The sequence below is a fragment of the Histoplasma capsulatum genome, genomic scaffold (assembly GCF_000149585.1).
Source record: "Histoplasma capsulatum NAm1 scaffold_3 genomic scaffold, whole genome shotgun sequence".
In the NCBI taxonomy this organism is placed as follows: domain Eukaryota; kingdom Fungi; phylum Ascomycota; class Eurotiomycetes; order Onygenales; family Ajellomycetaceae; genus Histoplasma; species Histoplasma mississippiense.
The window spans coordinates 1,991,590-2,016,738 of record NW_001813980.1 but is presented as its reverse complement, the minus strand read 5'-3'; the positions used below and the strand labels follow the sequence as shown (position 1 = coordinate 2,016,738).

The following is a 25,149-nucleotide window of genomic DNA, read 5'->3' as shown; positions in this document are numbered from 1 at the left end:
GCAAAGGATCTTGACCGCCTCAGCGACTTACTTTGTCGGGTGATAGATATCGCGGATTTTATGCGGTCAAACCACCCGAACCCCGCAATCCAAGATGCCGCGACACAGGCACATTCGATCATATTCGAATATATGAACGTTCTAAATACCGAAACTCGTCTTAACGATATACTCAACCGGGCTTTGTCGGACCCTGAAATATCCTCCGATTGGAGCCAAGAGGAGAAGGTCACAGCAATGGTGCTCATCAATGATTTTATGAAATCCGGGATCCATTTACCTCCGGAGAAGAAGAAACGGTTCGTCGAGCTGTGTAATAGTATCAATGATGCGGGCTTCAGGTTTGTGAACGGTATGGAGCCCAAAATTGGCAAGCTATCTTTCCACAGAAATAAATTGCGAGGGATGGATCCTACGCTCCTGGATAAGATGCGTAGGTGGTCAGACATTCATATCCCAATCGATAGCCCGATGCCGGATATAGCCTTAAAATCCGTCCACGACGAGAATACCAGAAAACTAATCTATCTTACCTCTCGGAAATCCTCAGACGCGCAACTTCATCGTTTGACGCAGCTGTTAGAACTGAGAGCCGAGTTAGCCCAATTGACAGGCTACCGAAGCTACGCTCATATGGCAATGAGTGATAAAATGGCTAAAAGTCCAGAGGCTGTTAATAAATTTCTCTTGGCCTTGAATTCTAACAACCGGGAACTCACCCAGAACGAGATTGCGAAGCTGGATGTGTTAAAAATGCAGGATTATGCTAAGTTGCGAGAGGAAAAGCCGCCATTTGCCCCCTGGGACCACGCATATTACGTTGAGAAATACGCTGCGATGAATGACGTCTCGAGGAAATCGCGGGCAATCAGCCTATTCAGCTCGTTTTTTTCATTGGGGACAGTTATGCAGGGAGTCTCTCGTCTCTTTACCAGACTCTACGGGGTCCGTCTCGTTCCAAAGGAAACGCCTCCTGGAGAGACATGGAATCCAGATGTTCGACGCTTAGATGTTGTAGACGAATCCAATAACCATCTTGCAGTCATTTATTGTGATCTCTTTACACGACCGGGCAAAAGCCCGATTCCCACACACTTCACTCTACGATGTTCTCGCGCAATATCGGCCGAGGAAATTTCGGAAGCTGCAATGTCAGCTGATACACATCCAAATGACGGCATGGCCACAGCTATAAGGCCAGGAACAAATACTCTCTATCAGCTCCCGATAATCGCGTTGGTATGCGACTTCAGCAACCCCTCGCTTGACGGGCGTGAACCTTCGCTGCTTTCGAAACACAGCGTCCAAACACTTTTCCATGAAATGGGTCACGCCATCCACTCCGTGCTGGCCCGTACTGATTTCCAAACCATCGCTGGCACACGCTGCGCGACAGATTTTGTCGAACTTCCTTCTGTCATCATGGAAAGCTTCGCCACGGCCCCTGAAGTGCTCTCGCTCTACGCCCGCCACTGGGAGACTGACCAGCCCCTCCCTGAAGACATGATCCAAACCATGCGACTAAACCAAGAAAATTATGAAACTATACAAGGTGCCATGGACAATGAAGCCCAGATAATGATGGCCCTACTGGACCAAGCTTATCATGACTCCAGCCCTCTCCAGCCAGGTTTCGATTCTACCCAAATCTTCCATAATCTTTACTCTCAGCATGCCACAATCTTCGATCCCATCAACTCCCAGACAAGCTGGCAAGGTTACTTTGGCCACCTTTTCAATTACGGCGCCAGTTACTATAGCTATCTGTTTGACCGTGCCATCGCCAGCAAAATATGGTCTGAGACCTTCCAGGAAGGAAAACTAGCGACAGATCGAGAGGCGGGAGAAAAATTTAAAAATGAAGTTTTGCGATGGGGTGGAGGAAGGGATGGGTGGCAGTGTGTCGCTGGTGTTTTGGGTGATCAGCACCCAGCGAATGCGAATGGGAAGTTGTCCGAAGGTGGTGAAGATGCCATGCTTGAGGTCGGCCTTTGGGGCCTTGGACAGAATCGGTCAGAGATGTGAGCAGATATTTAAGTCAGTGTTCCTGTTCACTGCGCCACATATATTCCCGTATGACCTGGAAAAGGAAAGACTTTTCTTTGTTGAGCCAAACATTCCGAGAGCATCCTGCCAGATTTGGCACAATAGGTACCCTCCCATATACCCCAGTCAACGCGACTGCTTCTAGCCTGCCTGTTCGAACGTGAATAAACAACAACAGTGCACATTTAACAAGCAGGCCATTTTAACTTGACCTCTGGTGGAAAATACGCTATATACTGTACAACATGTACAAAATTTTCAGTTGCAGCAAACTCGTTGACCGGATGCTATAGACGCAAACACATGGGCAACCATGGCCCCAAAGGCGGGAGTATAATTACATCATAGTCACTATAACTGTCAACCGCTGGCAGTGTACCTTTGCTCGTTCCTGTTATTGACGTGTTGATAAATTCACATTTACCCATTCAGTCATAGCACAGAGAATAAGCTTCTCATCCTTGCTTTCTCGTTGGATCATACATTTGCCTCATATTTATTTCTCACATTTATTTCGTATATTTATTTCTCAGTATAGCCTTATTTCTGTATTGCTTAACCGCGCCTGCATGTATTATTATGTCTGAGATCTGGATCGTCCTATTAGGGTAGCTAAAACAGACAGCGTGTATGTTTTTGCATCTATTGGTTATAGAGATTAAAAAATGGCAACATTGCAAGCTAATCACAAATTCTGGGAGAGAGAATGAGTATATTCTAGGGATCATGATTCGCTTTTGTGGCAGACGTTTCTCCAGGCATTCTATGACCCCTGTCACTATCCATGGATAGGTTACTGGCTTACTTTCTTTTCGTCTATGACACAAACCAGAACTTCCTACAACTTTGTTTAGCTTTGTGCAGTGGAAAATATAAATAGACTTCCACATCAAAAAAAGTTCTTTCTCCCTATATTTTCATCTATCAACGTTTCAAGGGTTCGGTGTATTGTGCTCCACAATGTCAATGCGAGCGAGTCAGAAGAACAACGGATTCCTTTCCTACATAATTTTTTGTCGCAGTAGTGGACAAAATCATATTCAATCTCCATTTTCCAATTGTTTCAGATATCGGCATGTACCACAAGAAGGCCTCGAGCCACTCGAATTCCATTTCATTATGCGGAGAACCCTTCATCCCTTTCAGCTGTGAGATGGCGTTCATGCCCAAGCTACCCTGGTAGCTATCCAGCAGCGAGAGGCCGCCCACAAAGCGTCATTTTGCTATTGCAGAAGCATAACTATTTGTTGCAGAAGCAGATATTCTTGACGGTGGATATTGGGTAACGGTGATAGCGTTTCTTCGCCACGACAAGGCGCTGTGTAATAACCATGGCCTCCCAAGCATCCTCGTCTTGATATCCCCCTCTAACGGCTTCACCACTGGTATGCAATATCGATCCATCCCAATTCTGATGATGGGCTTCACGATGAAGAGCTTTAGGATATCAGACATCTGCGATATGAATCGACTATCCAACCCCTAAAAGTACATCTGAACCAAATAGACTAGTGTGAATTTTCACATTGGGCGACGAATGGTCGCGGAAAGCATCAGCTATCATTCAAAAACATGCGAATTTGAGGAAGGTTGAAAGTACCGCATTACTTTCGATGATAAGGCCTATGAAGCGAACGTAAGAAAAAAGCATTTTCATGGACCGCCAGACTTGAAGGGTAGAGTCAGTTTTTACTCGATGGTGCACCAGGGAACATCCTCCGCAGAATCGACTTCATGGAGACATTGCTGAAGAAGACAATGATGATAAATCCTCTACAACACATACCATGCAGAGATATAATAAGCATCCACTCTATCAATGCGTGCATTCCGCTTAATCGCTGCCGTGAGCTGCCACCGCTTACGACTGCAGGATACAAAAAACCCCCTCGAAGTCATTGACAAAGGCTCAAGATACTACCTTAGAAGGAAACGATACCCGTCACTTCTACGCCTACAAGGCCTGGCGAATAATCCCGAAGCGGAGCCACAAGATGGGTCGACATGTCAATACAGATATACCCAAGGAAGCTCCTATAGAATAGATCAAGCACTGTATTGCAAGGAATGCTGTTGGCCCTGGCTACATCAGCGCCACCCTGGAGTTCCAGCAGGACTGTGGATGCCCTATTGGCTTTGAGGCCGGCGCGGCTAGGGTACTGGAGCCATTGATGTTGGAGTAAACACGAAACGCCATAGTAGGATTGACAAGAATCAACATCCATCGCGGCTGGCTGGGATATGAGCTTAGAAAGGACGGTTGAGTAATTTATTTGTAGATTAATGGGTGCAGAAAGCCGCTAATGACTGGGAAGGAACTGTAGATAGTTATTATTATGGAACATTTATTCCCTCAGTTCTTTACAGATATTATTTTACTATAAACACATATGCCATTGAAATTGTTGGGGGGTTTGGATTGGTTCGTCCTTTACTACAAGGAAGTGGGATGGTTAATCTTCTCATTGTTGTGATCACTTTATCTCAGTAAACTCAGCCACTCCACTCCGAGCTAACCCAATCCGAACTACTGCTACTTTCTGCCAAGTCCTGCTAACATCTGAGCCAATCAACTGTCAAGTGGCTTACACTAAACCTAAATGGGACATCCCCAGCAAACTCTTCGCGGAGCGTCTGAGAAAAAACGGTTCCAGTTTGTTAGCAACACGGGAACGATTTGCTCCAACCATAACGTTTGAGATAGAATCACTGTACAACCTCACTTATAGATCATTTCTCTACCACCTTGAAGGGTTAATTTTCCAATTTCCTATCAATTGAACTAATTTTTATTCAAAAATACATATATTGTGAGTATGAAGTATCGCGTTGAAAACTGCTACTCTGATTTAGAACACGGGAATGATTTGCTAATTTTTCAACCATGATCATGTCTAGTCACTCAATGCCTTGATCTTGTCATCAAAACACATATCCGGTCATCAGTAGCTCTAGCCAAAGCACTGAGTGTATTTTCTGATGACTTCTGACATCTTTTGATGATGTCCAACAACTTCTGGCAACTTCCGTCAACTTCACATAACTCTTGACCACCTCACACAGCACATCAACTTCTGACAACATCTGGGATCTTTCAACAACTTCTGGACCAATCACATAACACCTCTTTTTGACAGCTGGGTCAGACAACTCTGTTGAATATGGCTAAGAGGGATTGAAGAAAATGCAAAAGTCAGCAACAACAGCGGCTTCAAAAGCTATCATTAAAGCAAATACTTTTCATGAAAATTGAAGACATGCCACAAGTTGTTATGAGCTACGCTGAACCCGAAAGTATCGACAAGCAACAGGATGTTATTGAGCATTGTCTTCGACGAATCCTTCAAGGCCCGCGTCCAGATTCTAAGTGCACTCTTCGGCCACACATAGAACAAGTCCATATACTCCGACGCATGATATATGGATATGGCGACACTTTATTCATTGCCAGAACTTGCTATGGAAAGAGTCTTATTCTTCAATTCTATACAATTCTGACAGGGAAGATAACCATTCAACTGATTCCTCTAAACAAGCTTGATGATCAGCAGACAAGTGATATAGCTCAGTTTCCCTCTATCAATTCTTGTCTGATCAGTGCCAACAATCTTCAGGGAGAAGAGCACTTACTCAAACATATCCAACAGTGTGAATATACACATATCTTACTCAGTCCAGAGCAAGCACTTTCCAAGCATGATCATTGCCTGCCACACCAGATGCATCAATGATCTCTTTCAGTGTTAAAAGTCTTGTGAAATCATGCATGATCTGAGTCAGACCAGATTCTGAAATTGCAGGGGAAATAACCACTGCAGCAGTAGTCACTGCAGCTATGTAATCATTATGCCCAATCGTCTCATCTCATACAGTCTCTTTGAAGTTCATATTGTCGTAGACTATAACGGCTCGAGGATCTTTGACAAGCTGCCGAAGTTTCATCTAATGATAAGAATTAGTCAAATGATTGGCTCAGAAGTTAACAGAAGTGGAAAGAACATGTCAGAAAAGGACAGAGATTATCAGTTTTTACTAAAAGTTTGAAAAATTAAATAGAAATATTAATAAATTAAGAATATCAACTCATACCTTCTTCTGTTTAACAATTTCTGTCATCAATTTATTTCCCATCATATAGCTGAGACAGAGTTCAAAGCTGAAAATCGTTTCTATCACTCATTGTTTTACTCCTGAGCCATGAAAATATGCAGAGAGAATAGAGCTGAAGAAGTTTGAATTCTTCAAGAAATAAGAGTGGCATATAATACTCATAATAACAAACAGCTGTTTGATAGCTGTTGTTTCATCTGAGGCCCATTCATAGCTCTTTCGATTTGCACGTTTATTCTTTAAAACAGGAGTAAGCAGTTTAAACCAGGTTGGTGCATCAGTCCGGATGGTCTCAAAAACAGCCTGGAAATCAATGGTATCAAGATCAACACCATGGTTGAATTTTGTAAAGTATGGAGTATTGATAAGGTGTTTCAGCTCCTGTTTAAGCAAGGAAATATAATGGTGATGACCATGAAATGCTTCTGACTTTGAGAGTGCTGAATATAGTGCATTCCGCCGCTTTGCAGGAGTACAGTATCGTTTATGAGTCAAGATATCAGAACTCTGAATCCAAGCATCTATAAAGGCTTCCATTCCCCAATCATTTCACTGTAATGCTTTGACAACGCGAGATAATTTTGAACGTTTTTTCTGCTGGTTATGAGGCATAGTAGGCAGGCAGGCGCTGTGGGCCACGGGTGTTTGATTGTGAACAAGCTGGCGGGGTATTGATACCAGTGGTCTCGAATTCTGAAGGAGTATCAATAGATTCAAGGTCTGTTAAATCACTATCTGATGTCTCATATCCATCATCTAGATCATTGAGAGAGTGTAGTGGTTGTTGAGAGGATTCATCTTCAAGTGATGAAGGATATTGGTTGAACCGCGCCTGATGTTGGGTGTCTTGAGATTCAAAAGACACGGTGTCTTTGGTCAATGGTTGTGGCATGATGAGAAGAGGTAGCAAGTTGCAAAATAGCAGAGATGATAGTGAGATGGCTAAGGATTCAAAAAATATCAATTTGATGATGATCAGGTAGATATTTAAAGTAGATGTATGATTCCGAAGTCAACTGAATATTTTGTATGAGCAGGTTTGATTTTCCACAGACGATGGAACCGTTTCTTCTCAGACTCTCTATGAGATATTATGTTGTGAGCACGTGTGGAGTAATTGATTGGTCCAGAAGTTAGCAGGACTTGGCAGAAGTCTAAAGAAGTTTAGTTGATCGCGCTAATCTGAAAATATCGAGAAAAGAGGCTGAGCATGCTGAGATAATGATCACTAGCTACAGTATGTATTAAAACTAACTAGCCGAGCAACAACTAAATAAGATTGGGAGCACGTGATCTAGGGTAGCCGTAGTATCCACCTACACCCCCCCATGCTACGGCGCCGCCGAGTTCAAAACACCCGATCCACGCCTGCCCGGCCAAATCATCCAAATCCGCAATAATAATTAATTACACGATTCGGACCCTGATTACCCGATTAGGGAAGGTGCCCGTACGGGTCATAACCGTAAAAAATCAAAAGAAACACGCAAATGACCATCCACCCCCGTATTCCCCTTACACCCATCCTGGGCCGCAAAAAAAAAATCAATTAATCTCCGCCAATCCTAACTTCTCAACGAAATCAACGAATGCGGGCTTCGCCAAAGGCTTCGTAAATCCGTCTGCTTTATTGGCAGTAGAACCAACGTGGAGGAGCTCTATCTCATCCTTTTCAACAAGTTCTCGAAGGATATGGTAGCGGATCTCTATATGCCTTGATCGTCTGGTTAGGGACTCCCCCTTCGCAAGATCGATGGCACCCTTATTGTCAACCTGCAGATTTGAGCAGATCTTTCCCTTTCCTTCCAGTAATCCGGCGTCATACAGCATGTCATTGAGCCAGACCAATTCGCACGCAGCCTCGCTAGCAGCAATATATTCGGCCTCCTAAATTCGCCTCCGCCATCCCAGTGTAAGGTTCCAATCCGACGTTGAGTAGTTGCTTCAATTCCGTCGATAAAGATCATCAAGCGCGCAGTGGCCTCACCCTTTGACATCATAAGGATAATCCACCTGTAGCGTGTGGCGTCATCCGTAATGCCCATCCAATAATTAGCTCCCCCCTGAGTAGGGAGGTTGGCTTCATCATATAGCGTACGGCCGCCACCCGCAAGGTCCACGAAGAATCTCATCGCGGGTTTGACAGTCCTCGTCATCGGTGCGAATGTTGGACGTGCCATTTTTGCCTGTACACAGGTCTTGCAGAATGGCAAAGCTCTGCCACCCTTGATCCTCATTCCTAGGCGTGGATCTGCCGCTAATTTAGCGATATCCGCGGGGTTGAGATGGCCAAGCTTTTGGTGCCATTGCAACATTGTGTGTTCAATAATTTTGACGTCCTTCTTGGGCAATGCCAGCAGGGGATCCTCTTTTCCCTCTGCGGGCCGTAGGATATTCGCAGGTTCAAATTCGCCATTAGGCATCGCGAATCGAATCAGATCCCTAACCGTTGGTGGTTTTTCAAGAACGTAGATGTCCTTATCACTCAAATTGGCAGTGAAACTGAACATCTTGTCAGGAGAGGTTAGCAAGATCGAATGAGTGTTCCCGTAGGTTAGTTGCTTATAAGTATAGCCCTGGCGTACGAGCTTTCCAAAACTCATAAGATTAACCTCCAATTTGGGGACGTAGCGGACGTCCTGCAGCGGCAGATTCGCTCCTTCTACTGGTATATCCACCTTCCCTATAGCCGTTGCAGGAGCCGTCGATCCGTCGGCCATCTCCAATATGACATTAACCTTCTGCGGCACTATCGATATGAGATCTTTGCAAGGCATAGCGTGAGCTCCTGATCCGGAGTCCAGAACCCAGGTATCTTTGCCAGTTTGGCCAGTAGAATAAGCCTTCTCTGTCGTATGGAATACTTGCTCAACGACATTATGAACCGGCGCAGGGCCTGTACCATCCTTATCTTTATCCTTACCTCCGCCGCGGCTAGTAGGGCGTTTTTCGGGAAATTTCGACCAGCAATCTGTTTGAATGTGGCCAACCTTTTGGCAATGATAACACGTTTTGGCAGCGTTATTACCTTTCTTCTCCGGCTTGGCAGAATTCTTGTCCTTGTCCTCAGAGACCTTCTCCTTCTCCTTATCCTTTTTATCCTTCTTATTGGAATCTTGGGCGTTATTCGTAGGGGTCTTCCCATCCAAGGTAGGAGGTTCACCAGCAGCTGGCAATCGTAGGAGAATATCTCGACATAATCCCATGAAATCGTCTTCGAGCGTTCTGGCGTTCTCATCTTTCTCTATTGCGTCCATTCGGTTCTTTATAAAAGAGGACCAACCTTTGCTAACCCCCGTAAGGAGTCTGTCGAAAAACATGCAATCTTCAACATTATATCCTAAGCGGATATAATCAGTCCTAATTGCGATCAAACGTTCGATAAACGCGCGATCAGAACCCTTTGATTTCGACGTCATCTCAATCAATTCTTGGAACAGGCGAGTCCTGCGAACAGCAGGCCTCTCAGTGAAATTATCTTCTATGACAGACCATAGAGAATAAGCAGATAGTTGGAACTCCTTGGGTATAATAAAGTTAGATTTGGCCTGCGGGGCGATCGCAGACCACATGTAGTTGTATAGCCAGATATTCCGTTCTGACCAAAAACGTTGCATATCCTTGCTGGCATCCTCGTCAGGACTAATTTGCTTGTCATTAAGAATGTCATCCGTTTCAGATTGCCTCGCTGCGAGGAGGATCTCTTCTTTCCACATTGAGTAATTCGCGGAGCCAGTGAGTACAATAGGCTTCTTGATAGGCCTTACCTGATCCCTGAATTCACCAAGGATCTTTACTATTGCAGACGTCCTACCTTTCCGTTGAAAATAATTCGCCAAATCTGCACTGAGCTCTTCATTACTGACAGAGGATTCACCCCTGCCTGCTTTCATTCGTTCGACCTCATGCTGAAGCCGAGCTATTTCTAATCTCATACGAGTCTCCTCACTCGCAGAGCCAGAGCCAGCGCTCTGGCCACCCGTATTGCCTGACATCTCGTTGATGCCTTCAATCGGATCCTCAAATTCTTCGTTCGATTCGTTCGATTCGTTCGATTCGTTTTGCTCGTTCGATTTGTCGATCGTGTCGTCTGGTTCGAAGGCACCAGGGGTCGCCTTGCGGTTCGTCACCGGCGTTGGCAAGGGTCCTCTGGGCTCTGGCGTTTCGTTCTCAGGAGTTTGTTGATCACCTCGCCTTCTTCTTGGAGGAACGTACTCCTGCGTCAAATCAGGCGCTGAACCCGATCTGAGATTAACCATGGATTAAATTATCATAAGAGCGTCTAGGCACGCGTTAACGAAGCGTGGAGACGTAATTAGCACGTTATTTTGCAGCTTTTCGTTGCGTAGAGGGCACTCATAACCTCATAGAATGAACGTTGTTATGTATTAAAACTAACTAGCCGAGCAACAACTAAATAAGATTGTGGGAGGATAACGTTGTTGTCATTACTAAAACTAACTACGCGAGAGCAACACAATATGTTGGGGGGCACGTGATAGGGTAGTCGTAGTACCACTAACACCCCCCCGTGCTACGGCGCCGCCAAAGCTCTGCCGCCCGGGGGCCCCCCCCTTGCTCAATTCTTCTAAAAACGCAATAATAATTAATTACAAGAATCAGACCCTGATTTCCTCTTTGGGAATAGGCTCCCGTATGGCAATAACCGTAAAAAACAGGATAACACAAGCAAAATCTGTAAACTCCCGTATCATCATTACCTTCACCCCTTCTTGCCAATTTCCATTAAGCCAATCCTCTTAACAAATTCTTCGAAGGCAGGCCTTGCCAGTGGCTTGGTGAGGCCGTCAGCTATATTGGCCGTAGAACCAACGTGTTCCATCATGATTTCGCCTTTTTCAACCAGATCGCGAAGGATATGGTATCTGATCTCGATGTGACGTGACCTCCTTGTCAAGGACTCCCCTTTTGCTAGATCTATCGCGCCCTTGTTGTCAACTCGCAGGTGCGAGCATACCTTCGCTTTCCCTTCTACTAATCCAGCATCAAATAACATGTCATTCAGCCAGATCACTTCGCACGCTGCCTCACTTGCCGCGATATACTCCGCCTCAGTGGTTGATTTTGCAACTGAGGTCTGCCGTTGCGACCGCCACGAGATTGGTGATCCGTTTAGCAGGATAATGTAACCTGTAGTTGACTTGTATTGGGGGTCTGCCCCTGCCCAATCTGAGTCGCTGTACGCGACAGGACTGAGTCCCCCAATCATCTCCTTCTTGTATAGGATTCCGTGATCCTTCGTTTTCTTGACGTAGCGTAGGACGTGTTTTAATGCTGCCCAGCATTCCTTGTGCGGACGCGAGTTGAAACGTGAGAGGTAGTTGACCGCGAATGCCAGATCTGGTCTGCTGCTTGACACCAAATACTGCAGCGATCCTAAGCCTTGACGATATCTAGTAGCAGTAAAATCGTCATCTAACCCGCTATCTTCATCTGGTGAGAATTCTAGGCGTATGCCGGCCGCCATCGGCGTGCTGGCCGGGTTGACCTTGTCCATTCCAAAATCCTCAAGGATCTCATCGATATAACGGTTCTGGGTAACCGCTAGGTCGCCGTTCATTTGACGTTTGACTTCCATTCCAAGGTAGGGCTTGTTCTCTTCGACATCCTTTGTCTCAAACCTTTTAGCAATCTCTGCCAATATCCAGTCTAATTGCTGCTCTTGGGGTCCCGTTACCCGACAGTCATCGACGTGCAATGTCAGGTAGATCTTGCGAATAGGGTGATATAAGAATCCGCCATCGTACGGCGAGATTTTGAATCCTAGAGTGGTGAGGTGTTCCGTCGCAAGGAAATACCACACCCTCGCTGCTTGCTTCATCCCGTAAAGGCTCTGGCGGAGCAGGCCAACCAGGCCCCCCCTGCCGTGCTTAATCCCTGTAGGCAGTTGCATATATACCATCTCGTGCTGCGGTAGTATGCCGTTCAAAAACGCGGAGACGTAGTCGATCGCCTTTGCCTTCCACCCCTTTGCCGTTGAGATTGCGAATAAGCTCCGTGACGTGGGTCCTGATACCACCGCGGCGTACGACTTTGTATAGTGGACTCCTTGTTGTTGGAGGAATCCCCTAACCACCCAGCGAGCTCTAAACCGGATTGTTTCTCCCTTATTGTTCAACTTGCGATCAAACACCCATTTACCAGTTAAGATATCCATGCCCGGGGTCTTCTCAACGACAATATATGTCTGCTTGTTCTCAAACATGCTGACCTCTTTCTTCATCGCCTCATACCAGTAGTCCCAATCAGGGCTCCTTTTGGCTTCCGCCACGGTAGTTGGGCGGTCAGTTAGGGTGCTCAGGACAGGATCGTCCTCATTGGCAGGGTCTTCTGGTTCATCATTCTCGACAAGTTCTGTCTCATTATCTAGAAGGTATGTTGGATCTATCGCACCTTCAAGATCCCCATTGGCAATCATCTTCAAAACGTCAGGTTTCACCTTTGCTAGGTGTCGCAGGAGGCAGTGTTGCCACCCATCAGCAGCATCTAGTACGTCCAATTCTTCTGGTAATTCGCTCGATTGCCTCACCACGTTCGCAGGCGTGGTTTCACCCTTGTCTAGTCCTTCGTCGAATACGACATCTCGCGCGATTTCAAGGCGACGGCCAATTGGGTCCCAGATACGATATTGGTGCAGTCCTTGGTAGCCAACTAGCTGCCATTCCTTGCCGTCAGTCCTATCCGCGAGCTTATTGGTAACCTTTAGGTTCTTCTTGTAGACCTTGCACCCCCACCTGCGTATCCAATGGGCAGTAGGTTGCACCCCAGTCCATGCCTCAAATGGCGTAAGCGGAACTACTTGCTTGCATCCGTATATCTTAGTTGACGTTGGGGACGTGTTGATCATCATGATCGCGGCTTGCATCGCCTCACCCCACAATTCCTTAGCTAGTCCGCTATCAAATAGAAGGCTTCTTGTCTTTTCTGCAACAATCCTGTTGGCGCGTTCAGCAGGGCCGTTCGATTGCGGCGTATCAGGCGTAGTCGTTTCATACGCAATTCCTCTGCTCTGGCAGTAGGCCTTCAGATCTTGGCCTTTAAACTCGCTGCCACCATCCCAGTGTAGGGTGCCTACACGGCGTTGCGTAGTTGCCTCAATGCCTGTGATGAAGTTCATTAATCTCGCGGTAGACTCACCCTTCGACATCATCAAGATTGCCCATCGGTATCTCGTAGCGTCATCTGTTATCCCTAGCCAGTAGCTAGCACCCCCCCTAGTGGGTAGGTCGTTCCCGTCAAAAAGCGTTTTTCCACCCCCTGCTAGGTCGATGAAGAGTCTCATCGCCGGCTTGGTAGCTCGCGTCATGGGCGCAAAGGTTGGACGTGTCATCTTTGCTTGGACACAGACTTTGCAAAACGGTAAAGCTCGTTGGCCGATGATTCTCATTCCTAGGCGTGGATCTGCTGCCATTCTAGCGATATCCGCGGGATTTAGATGCCCTAATTTTTGGTGCCACTGTGTCATTGTTAGTTCTATAACCTTTATGTCGTTGTTGGGCAGCGCCAGTATCGCGTCAGTAGTCCTGTCGTCCGCCATCGCGTTGACAGGTTCAAATTTGCCGTTGGACAGGGCGAATCGAATTAGATCCTTGAAGGTAGGCGGCTTCTCCACCTCGTAGATATCATTGTCGTTCAACTTCGCCGTGAAGGAGAACGTTCTATCTGGGGACATAAAGAGCACGGCGTGGTTGCTTCCATATGCCAACTGCTTGAAGGTAAAGCCCTGGCGTACGAGCTTACCCATGCTCATGAGGTTCACTTCTAATTTCGGGACGTAGCGGACGCCAGTTAGTAGCATGTCCGCCCCTTCAACGGTGATCTTCGTGTCGCCTATCGCTGCGGCAGGCACTATCGTTCCATCTGCCATTTCCAACTTGACAGTATATTTTTGGGGCTTTGCCACGACAAGATCTTTATGAGGTGTTGCGTGGGCACCCGCACCCGAGTCTAGAATCCAGGTATCTCTCGTGGGTCTTTCGCTGCTCATGTAGGCCTTGTCCGTCATACAGAATACTTGTTCCACGACGTTATGGACAGGAGCAGTGCCAGCATTGGTATCACCCTTGTCCTTATCCTTATTGGCGTTGTTGGGATTGGACGGACGCTTCTCTGGGTATTTCTTCCAGCAATCGTTCTGGATATGACCGGTCTTCTGGCAATGGAAGCAGGTCCGTGTCTCACTGCCCTTCTTGTCAGATTTGGGGTCCTTCTCCTTCTCCTTATCCTTATCCTTGCCCTTCTTATCCTTCTTGTCGGATTTGGAGTCCTGCGCGTTGTTGGTAGGGTTCCTAGACGTGTCAGCATTGGATTCATCAGTTGTCGGAAGCCGCAAGAGGATATCGCGGCAAAGGGCCATGAAATCACTCTCTAAGGGTTGGGCGTTATCTTTCTCAATTTGGTCCATACGGTTCTTAATGAACGAGGCCCACCCTTTGCTTACCCCAGTAAGTAAGCAGTCAAAAAACATGAAATCTTCGACCCTATATCCTAGGCGGATATAGTCAGTCCTTATGGCGATCAAGCGTTCGATAAACGCGCGATCAGAGCCTTTTGACTTGGCTGTCATGCTTGTCATCTCCTTGTATAACCTTGTCCTTAGGACAGCAGGCCTTTCAGCGAAATTGTCCTCTATGATAGACCATAGAGAATACGCAGATAATTCGCAATCCTTGGGTATAGTAAAATGAGATTTTGCCTGTGGGGCAACTGATGACCACATGTAGTTGTATAGCCACATGTTGCGTTCTTTCCAAAATCGCTGCATATCAGTGCTGGCATTATCATCAGGGCCTATTTGCTTCTCATCAAGGATGTCATCGGTTTCAGATTGCCTCGCTGCGAGGAGGATCTCTTCTTTCCACATGGGGTAGTTCCCAGATCCGGTCAGTACAACTGGCTTCCTTATGGGTCTCACTTGATCACGGAACTCATTAAGGATTTTCACGATAGCAGACGTTCTGCCTTTCCTCTGCAGATAGTTTGCTAGATCTGCACTGATGTTCTCATCACTTGTAGAGGCCTGACCCCTACCAGTTCTCATTTGTTGGACTTCATGTTGGAGTCTCGCGATCTCCAGTCTCATGCGAGTTTCTTCGCTCACATCATGGCTACTAGGGCCACCCGCGTTATCTGACATTTCGTTGTCGTTAACCGGGTCTTCGTATTCGATATTCGACTCGTTCGATTTCGTCTTCGATTGTGTCGTCAGGTTCAAATGCCCCGGGGCCATTCACCTTGGATGGTTTGCAGGCGTTGGTAAACCTGCGTTCGATCCTTGTTGTGCCTCTGGCGTTTGGGGATTTCTTCTTCTACGCGTTGTCACGTATTCTTTCGTCAAATCAGGCGTTCCACCCGATCTCAAATTAACCATGGGGTTTAAATCGTCTAGGCACGCTTTTAACGATGCGTGGAGACGTTGTTAGCACGTTATTTCAGCGGTTCTGTTGCTTCTAAGGGCCATAACCTGTGGGAGGATAACGTTGTTGTCATTACTAAAACTAACTACGCGAGAGCAACACAATATGTTGGGGGGCACGTGATAGGGTAGCCGTAGTACCACTAACAAAGATTGGGAGCACGTGATCTAGGGTAGCCGTAGTATCCACCTACAAAGCATGCCGTGTTAGCTTACATGCGGCTGAGTCAGCATGCCAAGCTCGTGATCTGAAATCATCTTGCACTCCATTGGCAACATCGAACCTCACTTCCCGCCATCCACGGAAGAGCCAATTGGCCTTGTCGCAAGCCAATTGCTTATATGACGGTTCACATCGTGCAATCGCATGTCTCGGTGTAGGCATAGGCTCTATCGGGCTCTTCAGCAGCATGGTACGGCCAGGCCCGACTACGTTTGGATTAGTGATGAGCTCGTTTATGAAGGCTTCTTCCGATTCACAAGAATCCATAAACGATGTAGCAGCTCTGTCCCAGGGCCTCTGGAGGCCCAGAAACGGCTCTCAAAGCGAAGGCATACCGCTTTGGCCCTCATGAGATCTCACCCACCGTCAATGGAGGCCGCAATTCTGTTTGGGAAGCCAGCACAACAAAATTCGGACGTACATCCAGTTGGAGTGCATCCATGGTCTCCACAGGCGTTAGGTATGGCCAACATGATTAAAAATGGAAATTGCATGCATATAGGACTAACCTGCCGTGCAGAGGCCTTCCCATATCTACATAATGACATGCACCCAGTTCCACAGGCTTGGAAAGATGACAATGCCCGAAACTCACAATTCGATACGATTCTCGATAATACCGCACCTCCTTCTAGTCCGAGTTATGCTTTTCTCAGGATGCACTTGTCTTCATCAGCATGGAAGTCATCTTCACTCAATGAATTCAAAAAATACATTGCCGTATTAGGGCTTGACCCGCAAGGACGATCCCTTATCAGCCGTGTAGCGCTCTCCGAGATCCTGCTAGTTCAAAATCGCAGCGGACAATCCAAAAGATGGAATATTGACGATTTGCATGGCTTTTTCAGTGACCCTTTTTTGAATGTTCCTGCAGCAGAGAATTATGTCACCCTGGTCGAACACTGCACCATGCATACAGAAAGGAAGTCTCGGCTGTACGCCCACTTTCGCTTCCTGAAGCGTTCCATCATGCTTGGTCTTGTCCCTGTGGAGGAGATTGCTAAAATTATCAAACTTATACCATTGATTAAAACCAAAACTCGGGAACACGGCAAGAGCACCATTGGGAAAGTCAACTGGGCTGATGTTGCTACTTGCTATCAGGCTATTTGGGATGGACTTAAGGCATCCTCTGTTCTAACACCATCTGACCTTGGCCGGGAAACAATGACATTATGGGTCGAAGAGATTTTAAAAGTCTCACCACATGGTAGACTATCACAGCTCGGTATTGATGTTATCCACGCCTTAGACGGTTTCGGGGCCACCGGTTTAAATTTGGTAGGAGATGTCCTTCTTCGCCGTATTGTCCTTACGGCGGCGTCTGTGCCAGAATCAACAAATATAGATATACCCGATGATGCCCTGCACGGCACCCTCCTCTATACTCGGTCACTCCTCAATTCATGTCCTCCCGAGGTCGCGGTCGCACACATTTTAAAAATAACCGAGCTACTAGTATTTTCACCAGTATATTCAAAGTGGGGTTCCCAATCGTTGCGCATCTGGTATTGGGTACTGTCCCGTCTTGATAATGATTTAGTCCTATTCTCAGCCACTTCGAGGAGTAATTTTGATTCCGCTTCGAGTTTGACCTCGTCGACGATTTGGGACACAAATGGCTTGGACATTCCAAATCGACTTAGAAATTTGCTTAAGTTGTGGGTCCTAGCTGTCCTGGGACACACCACAGACAGCTATGCAATACTAGATTCCCGCAGACGGAATGTATTTCGTCGTCTTTTATCTTCCCTCGATCGAGCTTCAGGCCCATTCAGAGGTACTGATATTTTGACCCGGCTCCGAATATACTTCCAAGACTCCCGTCTGCGCGTTTTATCTGCGACAGACCTTGTTCTGTCAAATGCTGCCGACATAGAGTTCTCAATAGCACAAAAGCAGTTTCGTTGGAATAGAGAAAGCGGACATGCTGGTGGGCCGGATTGCCTTGACCCAGTGATAAAAGCGACGCTCCTTAATCCCACCCACAGTCCTAAGACAATCAAAGAAATCCTCCCATACTTCTCCATGTACACCCGAAACCGCGCAGCAATATATGCTACTTTTGATCAGCTTGCAAAATCTACGGATGTCACCTCCTCGTCCTTTATCCATCAGATCATCACATTCACAGAAGCTGGTGCGATCCCGCGCAGCGCCATCCTGCGTCTCCTCCGCCGCCACACCCCTTTAAAAGTCGCGTTGTCCCGCTGCTGGCAGGAACCAGCACCCACATATGCGATAACAGAACCTCGCGCACCACCGCCAGATCCTTCTTTATACCCCAACCCTAGCGAATGTTTGCGCATGTTGCATATTCTCGCCCTCGTGTTTGCTTGCACGACGACAGTAACACCAACAACGTCCTGGCGCCTGACGCAATGGGTATATTTATTCATCGTCCAGCACCATGGGCCTGTATCGCCCATATTAGCGCGAGCGCTTTTCCAAGCTGGTGTTACGAGGTACCGTGAAGCCGGCAAACCAGTACCAAAACGTAAATATGCGTTTATTATGCAGAAGATCAGGGAAGCGGAGGGAGCGTCTGTTGCGAATGCACTGTTGGATGCGGAAATGGTTTGAGGATGCTTGATAATTTAGTTAGTTGGATGCGGCAAGCTCCTTCATCCTGTCTGACAATGTGTAGAATCAAAATTCTTGGGCTGGCTCTGCACAATCCCCCATGTTTCACATTAGTTTCTTCAGGCTTGAGTATCTATTTGTATTTGCCTAAGTCATCCCTAACACGGACAATAAACACAAACCAACAAAGACTATACTGCTCCCGGAGCAGATCAATATGGGCAGACTAATGACCAGATTCAATAAGGCACCAGCAATCATATTATACAGGTAATAGTTGACATAACTTCCCCTTTATGGGGAATTTTCTATTGGCCCATATCAAGCACGTACCATAGGGAATAAAACTGCTCACATGAGCCTTGTTATCACCAGGACCTCAAGATAATATAAAACTGAGCTTATTCATCTAAAAACCAATACATAAAAAGAAACTAACCGGGGCCACAAGGAAACTAAAAACCATAAATCAGAGAGGAGCGACTAAGAATCCACTTCCATCTTCTCAGCAACTACAGTCCCCTCACTCCCAAGCTCCTGCACGGTAATATATCGCCCGATATCCGCCTTGGTAATAATCTTCTCATCCAACCAAGCTGTCGTCCCTCTCGCAAACCGATAACTCCTCTCCTTCTGGCCCCTTTCATTCGGCTTAATATAATTCCTCAGTAACTGCGTCGGCTTCTCCTTATGAACCACACACACATCCACATTACTTCCAGAGCCCAAGTCGTTAAAAATACCCGCCTTAATCGCCTCCGAACACAACTTTACGGCGTCATCTTGATTCAGAGATGGCTTCCACATTGTCTCGAATACAGACATGGCCGCGAGGGAACCAGAGCCCATCGTCACGTAAGGTAATTTGTCAGTGGAGCCGTGGGCGTGGACGGTGTAGAGACCGACGCCAGTAGGGTCGACGCCGGCGACGACGAGATACGCGCCAATGTGGCCCTGGTGTCGGAATAGGTGTTGTTTGAGCATGGTCATGCAAGTGACAACGCGGGGGGACCGGCCGGTGGATAGGGCATGAAGTTCAAGATTGGAGCTGATGAGGGCGGTCGTGAATTCGGTATCTGCAGCAGTACCTGCACCAGCGCACCAGATTTTTGGTGTGATGTAGTGAAGTTTTTCGCAGTTCTGTTGCGATTAGCAGTTGGTAACTCATGGTTGGACTGGTTTTGGTCCGAGATTTGGCACGTAATGAACATGCAAATAAAGACATCATTTACGGCTTTTGCGTAAGGGCTCAATATGTAAATACCTTGTCAGCAACGATTGGCCCGCTCGTAGCTCGTGTATCAGCTGCAATCTGTGTTGAGGAATCAGTATGTGTGCTGCTACGAAACAGCGGTGCATTGATCAGCTGGAAGGGCTTACCACTACACCCCCGTCAAAGATACAACCAACAATAGTAGTACCAGTGCTCGTAGCCTTTGGAAGAGGCACGCCCTTTGCATGGAGAGCTGCATTCCGGTTGTAATTAGAGAAATCAAAGCCTGGCATGGCGAATGTGGAGGCTCAATGGGCAGCTGGAGCCCGTATCTGATGGTTTTGGCTTTTAGGGGGAATATACGCCAATGAAAACGTACAAATAGGGGTATCCGGAAAATCCAATAGTAATAACTATGCACAGGGGGTTGATAGCTGAGAGTTGAGTCGAGACGTTGATGTAGTTACTGCTGAGTTTCGCTGCTGAAGTGACGAAGCTGGAGCTGCCTTGTGCCGAGAGCTTCACGTGCCCAACCGCCAACATCACATCTTGGTAGCTCAAAAAATACCTACGAGCATCTTCTTGCGCGCGACTCGTTATGGCCTGAGCGCATTGCCCTTCTCTCTCGGCTTCCTCTGCTAGTGCTTCACTTCTTCTCCTCTTGCCCCTTTCCCTTCCTCTCTGAGGAAGTGCGCCACCAAGATTTTCGGACCAACTCTCCAGCTCTTTAGCAGGAGTCCTGGTGCACTCCAACGACGCTCCTTTGCAAATCTCAGTGCCGTCAAACCACCCGCTCTCAATGCCCTAAGGTCTAGGTACTCCTTAGATTCCAAGCCCTGCGCGGTCTCCTTCGGCTTCGAGCTCCTCATAAAAATGGCCTTTTCTTCTTCCCAACCAAGCGCAGGCTTTGACGGTGGCCAGGCGTCAACTGTTCAACTCGGCCCCGAGCTACAGGAAATTCAAACACAGGCACGTTGTACCAGAAATGTATTCGTTTTTGTTCTTTTAAGAAACCTTTAACTGATATATCCATGTTTGAATAGGAAGTTGGCTTCCTTTCCATTGCTGGGGACTCGAAAGTTAGGCTTTTTCCCACGCCATGGCCAAGCGACTCTCTTCCTTCCCCCTCCTGCTCTTTGTTGAGCGTAGCGTCTGTAAAGGGCTTGCTCGCAGCTGCTGGGCCTGAAGGCCTTATAATAGCAAGTACGGATTCTGTCAGAAAAGCTTATACCGCAGACACGACTGGGGTCAGCAATGTCAGGCAATTTCAACCGCAACTACAAATTCCTCTCCCACAAAAAGTGTCGCATGTGGCATTCTCTGCAGATGAGAATGTACTTGTCGTAGCTGCGGCAGATGGCAGTGGATTGATAGCATATCAAGTGATTTCCTTGATGCAGGGCAATTCACAACCTGCCCTTACTATTCCTTTGAACGGAGCAAGGCTACGAGCGCTGGCTCCGAATCCCATGCTTGCCGAGTTGTTTGCTGCGGTAACAACGGAGGGAGAGCTATTGATGGCTAATTTGCAAACTAGTCAGCTTGTCCAAGGTCCCTCGGGTCTAGTTTTAAAAACAGGTGTGAGCTGCATCTCATGGAGTAACCGGGGGAAGCAATTAGTAGCTGGATTAGGGAATGGAACCGTATGTCAGATGACTCCTGAAGGGGAGATGAAAGCGGAGATCCCCAGACCTCCAGATTTGATTGAAGATAAACATGGTAAGCGCATATTCTTTCATGATTTCTGGTACGGGTAGAGCTTATTAACTAAATGTATTTGTTTCATCCAATAGTCTCCTCTATTTCGTGGCTTGAGAATCATGTCTTTTTCGTTGTTTATACCCCAACGTCCTCATCAGAAGGCCAGCCGGAATCAACATACTATATTATAAATCGCCAACCACCAGATAATTACACTTTCCAAAAACTACCAGAGGTCTGCCCACCTTGGGGTCTCGAACGGAACCCTGCCTACCAATTTATTGGCCGTTTGAGAGATTTTAAGCCCGAACTCAAGGATGCATTGATTGTCTCATCGACAGCCTCAACAGATATAGCGCTTCTAACGAAATCTAGCAAGCCGTTAGCCGAAGAAGGGGGCGTGCCTGTCACCGATGCATTTACTGTTACAACAATGTCGGAAGATTCAAGAAGAGCCGAACTCCCCCTAACAGATGATTCTGAGAATACCTCTCCTATCGGACTGGCAATTGATTTGTCGAGTAAAGATATTGTTTCCTCTCCCATTCCTGGAGAAGATATCCAGGATTCTGGAATTCCTCTACCCAACGTTCTGGTACTCAATAATGATGGCGTATTGTCATCCTGGTGGTTTGTGTACTCCGAGTCGATTCGACAGCGCGTGCCCTATCATGGCCTTGTCGCCGCTGGAGTTGAACAGTCGGTGCAACAATCGCAGCCACAGCAAAACCCGTTAGCATCGTCGATGTTAGCCCCTCAAACTCCCAAGCCTTTCGGGCAATCCCCTTTTGGGCTATCATCAACATCACCCTTTGGGTCTCCCTCAGGTCTAGGAGCAAACCGCCCGTCTGCCTTCGGGCAGCCAGCGCTTAGTTCACAACCTTCCTGGGCCACGCAGGGATTTGGCCAATCTCAATCACCCAGCCAGTCGGCTCCAGCAACCAGTAGTTTTGTCTCACTGACTCCTTCATTCGGCAGCCCAAATTTGTTAGGCCAGCGATCTTCCGCGTTTGGTCAGCCACCCTTTTTGGGTAAACCAGCAACCGCCTCTCCATTTGGGTCCGGGTTTGGTGCGTTCAGCGGTTCTTCTGGCGGTACAGGAACCGAGACAAGTAAATTACCCACTCAGCCATTTAGTGGTTCCAGTGGAGGGTTTGGATCCTTTGCAGCTGCTAGCGATAGTTTTGCTACTGTTAAAGCTTCTCAGCCCTCCGGAGGGAGCATTTTTGGGAAACCTCCGGTTGGCGAAAACCCATTTGCGAAAGCTGGACAACCAATCTTTAGCTCTGTACAGAACACAGTATCATCGCCTGTTCCTCCTAAAACCCAGCCATCTCCGTTCGGAGCATTCAATCAAAGTTCTGGATTCAAAACAGATACGATAACTACCATGGATGAAGATAAACCGGAGGAATCAAAGGGTGCATTTTCCTTCGCCAACATGATGACCTTCGATGAGCCCACCGAGAAAAAATCTGTTTCGCCGAAAGCTTCTCCTCCGCCATCCCTACCTGCCATCTCCTCTCTACTGCCCAAACCAGCGAGTCCGGAACCTCAAACGCCTCAAAATAGTGTGCCACCTCCCACAGATTTGTTTGCCGCGCCTCATCCTTCTAAGCTTTCGTCGTCAGTTCAGACGAAAGAACTAACCTCCCCTTTCGGAAAACTTCCGGCCTCCATGGCACCACCCAAAGAGACCGAGAAGCCATCCCTATCGACTCCTTCTCTACCAGATGAATCCAGCCTATCGGAGTCTACGGTCAAAGTCGAACACCCTAGCGACAAGGAGGAAACACCAATACCAAAACTAGCTGAGCCTCCTCTTCCCCCAGACCCAACAAGCAGAGCGGCTTACGCTCCTGGAGATACATCGGCTTCTTCGTCTAGTGTATCCAAAGTTTCCTTCGAAGAGGCCCCATTACCCCCGGATTTCATACCCGCGAAGAAGGAAGGGACTTCGAACGAAGTCGCGGTTGCGTTGCCTGCAGAATCCTATGAAGGGGAATCAGCTGATTTTGAAGATAGTGGAGAAGAAGTGGCGGGTGATATTAGCCCTGTTGAAGAAACCGATGGACAGCACGTCCAAAGTCTTAAAACATCACCAGAAAGTTCGTTCGGTGGCCCTGCTGTGCAGAGTCCGGATAGTTCCATGTTCACAAAGGTTCCCTCACTGGTCCAACAACTAAGGGAACCAAAGCAACTTTTTGGTGAAATCACGCAACCCATCTTCCCCTCCCCTAAACTTCCGGATGGACGCATACGTTTAACACCAAGGTCACCGAGTCCAGTCCGTCGGTCTCTTCTAGGGCTATCCTCAGCAAGAGATGGCTTACGAGCTACCAGCGCACCTAGCGCCCCTGGTCGTGCATTAGCTCAGAGGAAAGTGACTCTCGAGAGTTCTATGCTGTCAAAACAAGTTGAACTCCCAGCTGACGACGAAGGCCAAACCGAGGAGCTTAGTCGCCAAGCTCAGCGGTTAGCGGCTGAATCCCAACCACTGAGCGAAGATGACGAGGATGAGCAACTCCGCACTGATCTAGCACGACCATTATCACCAGCACCCACATTGGACCCTTTTCTTCCTCACCAGGATTACACAGGGGAAAGTTTGAAGCCTGGAATACCAGGCCAAATTGAACGGTTATATCGGGACATCAACTCCATGATTGACACCCTAGGGATCAACTCAAGGTCCCTATCGTCATTCTTACTATATCAGCACACAGCCAAAGAGCCAAATTACAAACACTGGCTAACTACTCTACAAAGTGAGCATCCAAGTGATATTTTAGAAGACCAGCTTCTTTTATCCGAGGTCGATAAGCTGGCTGCGGGGATAAAGGAATTGAATTCATTATTACAACAACAGCAATTGCAAAAAGTTGAAGAAACTTTAGAAAACTGCCAACGGCTATTTAGCAAAGATCTCGTGACTCTACGCGGCCAATGCGCAAGCCTGCGACGAAGTATTGACGCCCACGTCGACACTGTGGCCATCGCTTCAGCGCCTCTATCTGCTGAACAAGCGACTCTGCAACAAGACTTACGACAAGCGTCTACAGAAGTACAATCAAAGATGGCTAATCTGGAGAAAGAAATATCCCTCCTTCGCGCCAAGATCGCCGATTCTGCAAAACCAGATTCTGACGGGTCAAGCATCAACGGCTCCACCGGACGTAGGTCCATGGCACGACCTACTGTCGAAGCTGTCACATCAACTATTGCGACCATGACTAACATGGCGGAAAAGAAACGCAGTGACATCGACGTTCTTGAAGCTCAACTTCGCAGGCTTGGCATTGACGTCTCCGGTGCCAGTGGTGGTCCAGCGGGTACGGGTTCTGCCAGATCTCGAAGTCGTGAAGCTTCACCTTTCCTCACGCCACCACGTGGACAACGGGGGCTTTCCAGAGTGCCAGTCACGCCCGGCTCGCGGGGTTCCGTGGACGGTGCGGTCGGAACGAGGAGCGCGTACCATACCCCTGAGTCTGCCACGAGGGCTCATGTACGTTTCCGGTCTAGTTTACTTGGTAGTGCTGGGAAGAAAAGCAGCTTGTTGCACAGTGTTAGCGGGCCTGGCGAGTTAGTTCTTGCCTCAGAGGAAGACACGCAACGGTGGATGGCTAAGACTAAACGTCGGCGTGAGATCGTGGGGCATGTGCGGACGGCACTGGTGGATGGTACCAGAAAAGCTAGAGTGAGAGGGATGGATGAGATATGACTTGGATTTTTGATGCTCTTTGTAACATTGCCTATTTTAGAGGCAAATATGCGCCCTGCTTGGAAGAGGGATGAATAAAAGTAAGGGGTTTCCTCGCCGTTTCATATATTCTAGCT

At 47.5% G+C, this 25,149-nt stretch overlaps 7 protein-coding genes across 7 annotated transcripts; 3 read left to right on the top strand and 4 right to left on the bottom strand.

Annotated features, from left to right (window-relative positions):
- Nucleotides 1-237: 237 nt before the first annotated feature.
- Nucleotides 238-2,025, top strand: HCAG_03742 (hypothetical protein; the record flags this gene model as incomplete). The annotated part of the gene is made up of 2 exons (XM_001541594.1): nt 238-341; nt 390-2,025. 2 exons carry the CDS (start codon nt 238-240, stop codon nt 2,023-2,025), a joined length of 1,740 nt encoding a protein of 579 aa, XP_001541644.1.
- Nucleotides 2,026-3,286: 1,261 nt separating this feature from the next.
- Nucleotides 3,287-5,491, bottom strand: HCAG_03741 (predicted protein; the record flags this gene model as incomplete). Its single annotated transcript, XM_001541593.1, has 7 exons — nt 3,287-3,457; nt 3,647-3,669; nt 3,986-4,197; nt 4,564-4,586; nt 4,636-4,680; nt 5,038-5,198; nt 5,452-5,491. 7 exons carry the CDS (start codon nt 5,489-5,491, stop codon nt 3,287-3,289), a joined length of 675 nt encoding a protein of 224 aa, XP_001541643.1.
- Nucleotides 5,492-7,701: 2,210 nt separating this feature from the next.
- On the bottom strand, nt 7,702-10,415 carry HCAG_03740 (predicted protein; the record flags this gene model as incomplete). Its single annotated transcript, XM_001541592.1, has 4 exons — nt 7,702-7,958; nt 8,144-8,666; nt 8,742-9,400; nt 9,440-10,415. The coding sequence occupies 4 exons, from the start codon at nt 10,413-10,415 to the stop codon at nt 7,702-7,704; spliced, it is 2,415 nt and encodes an 804-aa protein (XP_001541642.1).
- A 464-nt stretch (nt 10,416-10,879) lies between these two features.
- On the bottom strand, nt 10,880-16,288 carry HCAG_03739 (conserved hypothetical protein; the record flags this gene model as incomplete). The annotated part of the gene is made up of 5 exons (XM_001541591.1): nt 10,880-15,367; nt 15,500-15,561; nt 15,741-15,782; nt 15,809-16,021; nt 16,237-16,288. The coding sequence occupies 5 exons, from the start codon at nt 16,286-16,288 to the stop codon at nt 10,880-10,882; spliced, it is 4,857 nt and encodes a 1,618-aa protein (XP_001541641.1).
- A 496-nt stretch (nt 16,289-16,784) lies between these two features.
- Nucleotides 16,785-18,398, top strand: HCAG_03738 (predicted protein; the record flags this gene model as incomplete). The annotated part of the gene is made up of 1 exon (XM_001541590.1): nt 16,785-18,398. The coding sequence occupies one exon, from the start codon at nt 16,785-16,787 to the stop codon at nt 18,396-18,398; it is 1,614 nt and encodes a 537-aa protein (XP_001541640.1).
- Nucleotides 18,399-18,881: 483 nt separating this feature from the next.
- HCAG_03737 (proteasome component Pup1) lies at nt 18,882-19,904 on the bottom strand (the record flags this gene model as incomplete). The annotated part of the gene is made up of 3 exons (XM_001541589.1): nt 18,882-19,538; nt 19,663-19,710; nt 19,779-19,904. The coding sequence occupies 3 exons, from the start codon at nt 19,902-19,904 to the stop codon at nt 18,882-18,884; spliced, it is 831 nt and encodes a 276-aa protein (XP_001541639.1).
- Nucleotides 19,905-20,484: 580 nt separating this feature from the next.
- On the top strand, nt 20,485-25,033 carry HCAG_03736 (predicted protein; the record flags this gene model as incomplete). Its single annotated transcript, XM_001541588.1, has 3 exons — nt 20,485-20,598; nt 20,655-21,330; nt 21,405-25,033. The coding sequence occupies 3 exons, from the start codon at nt 20,485-20,487 to the stop codon at nt 25,031-25,033; spliced, it is 4,419 nt and encodes a 1,472-aa protein (XP_001541638.1).
- Between the last annotated feature and the right edge of the window lie 116 nt (nt 25,034-25,149).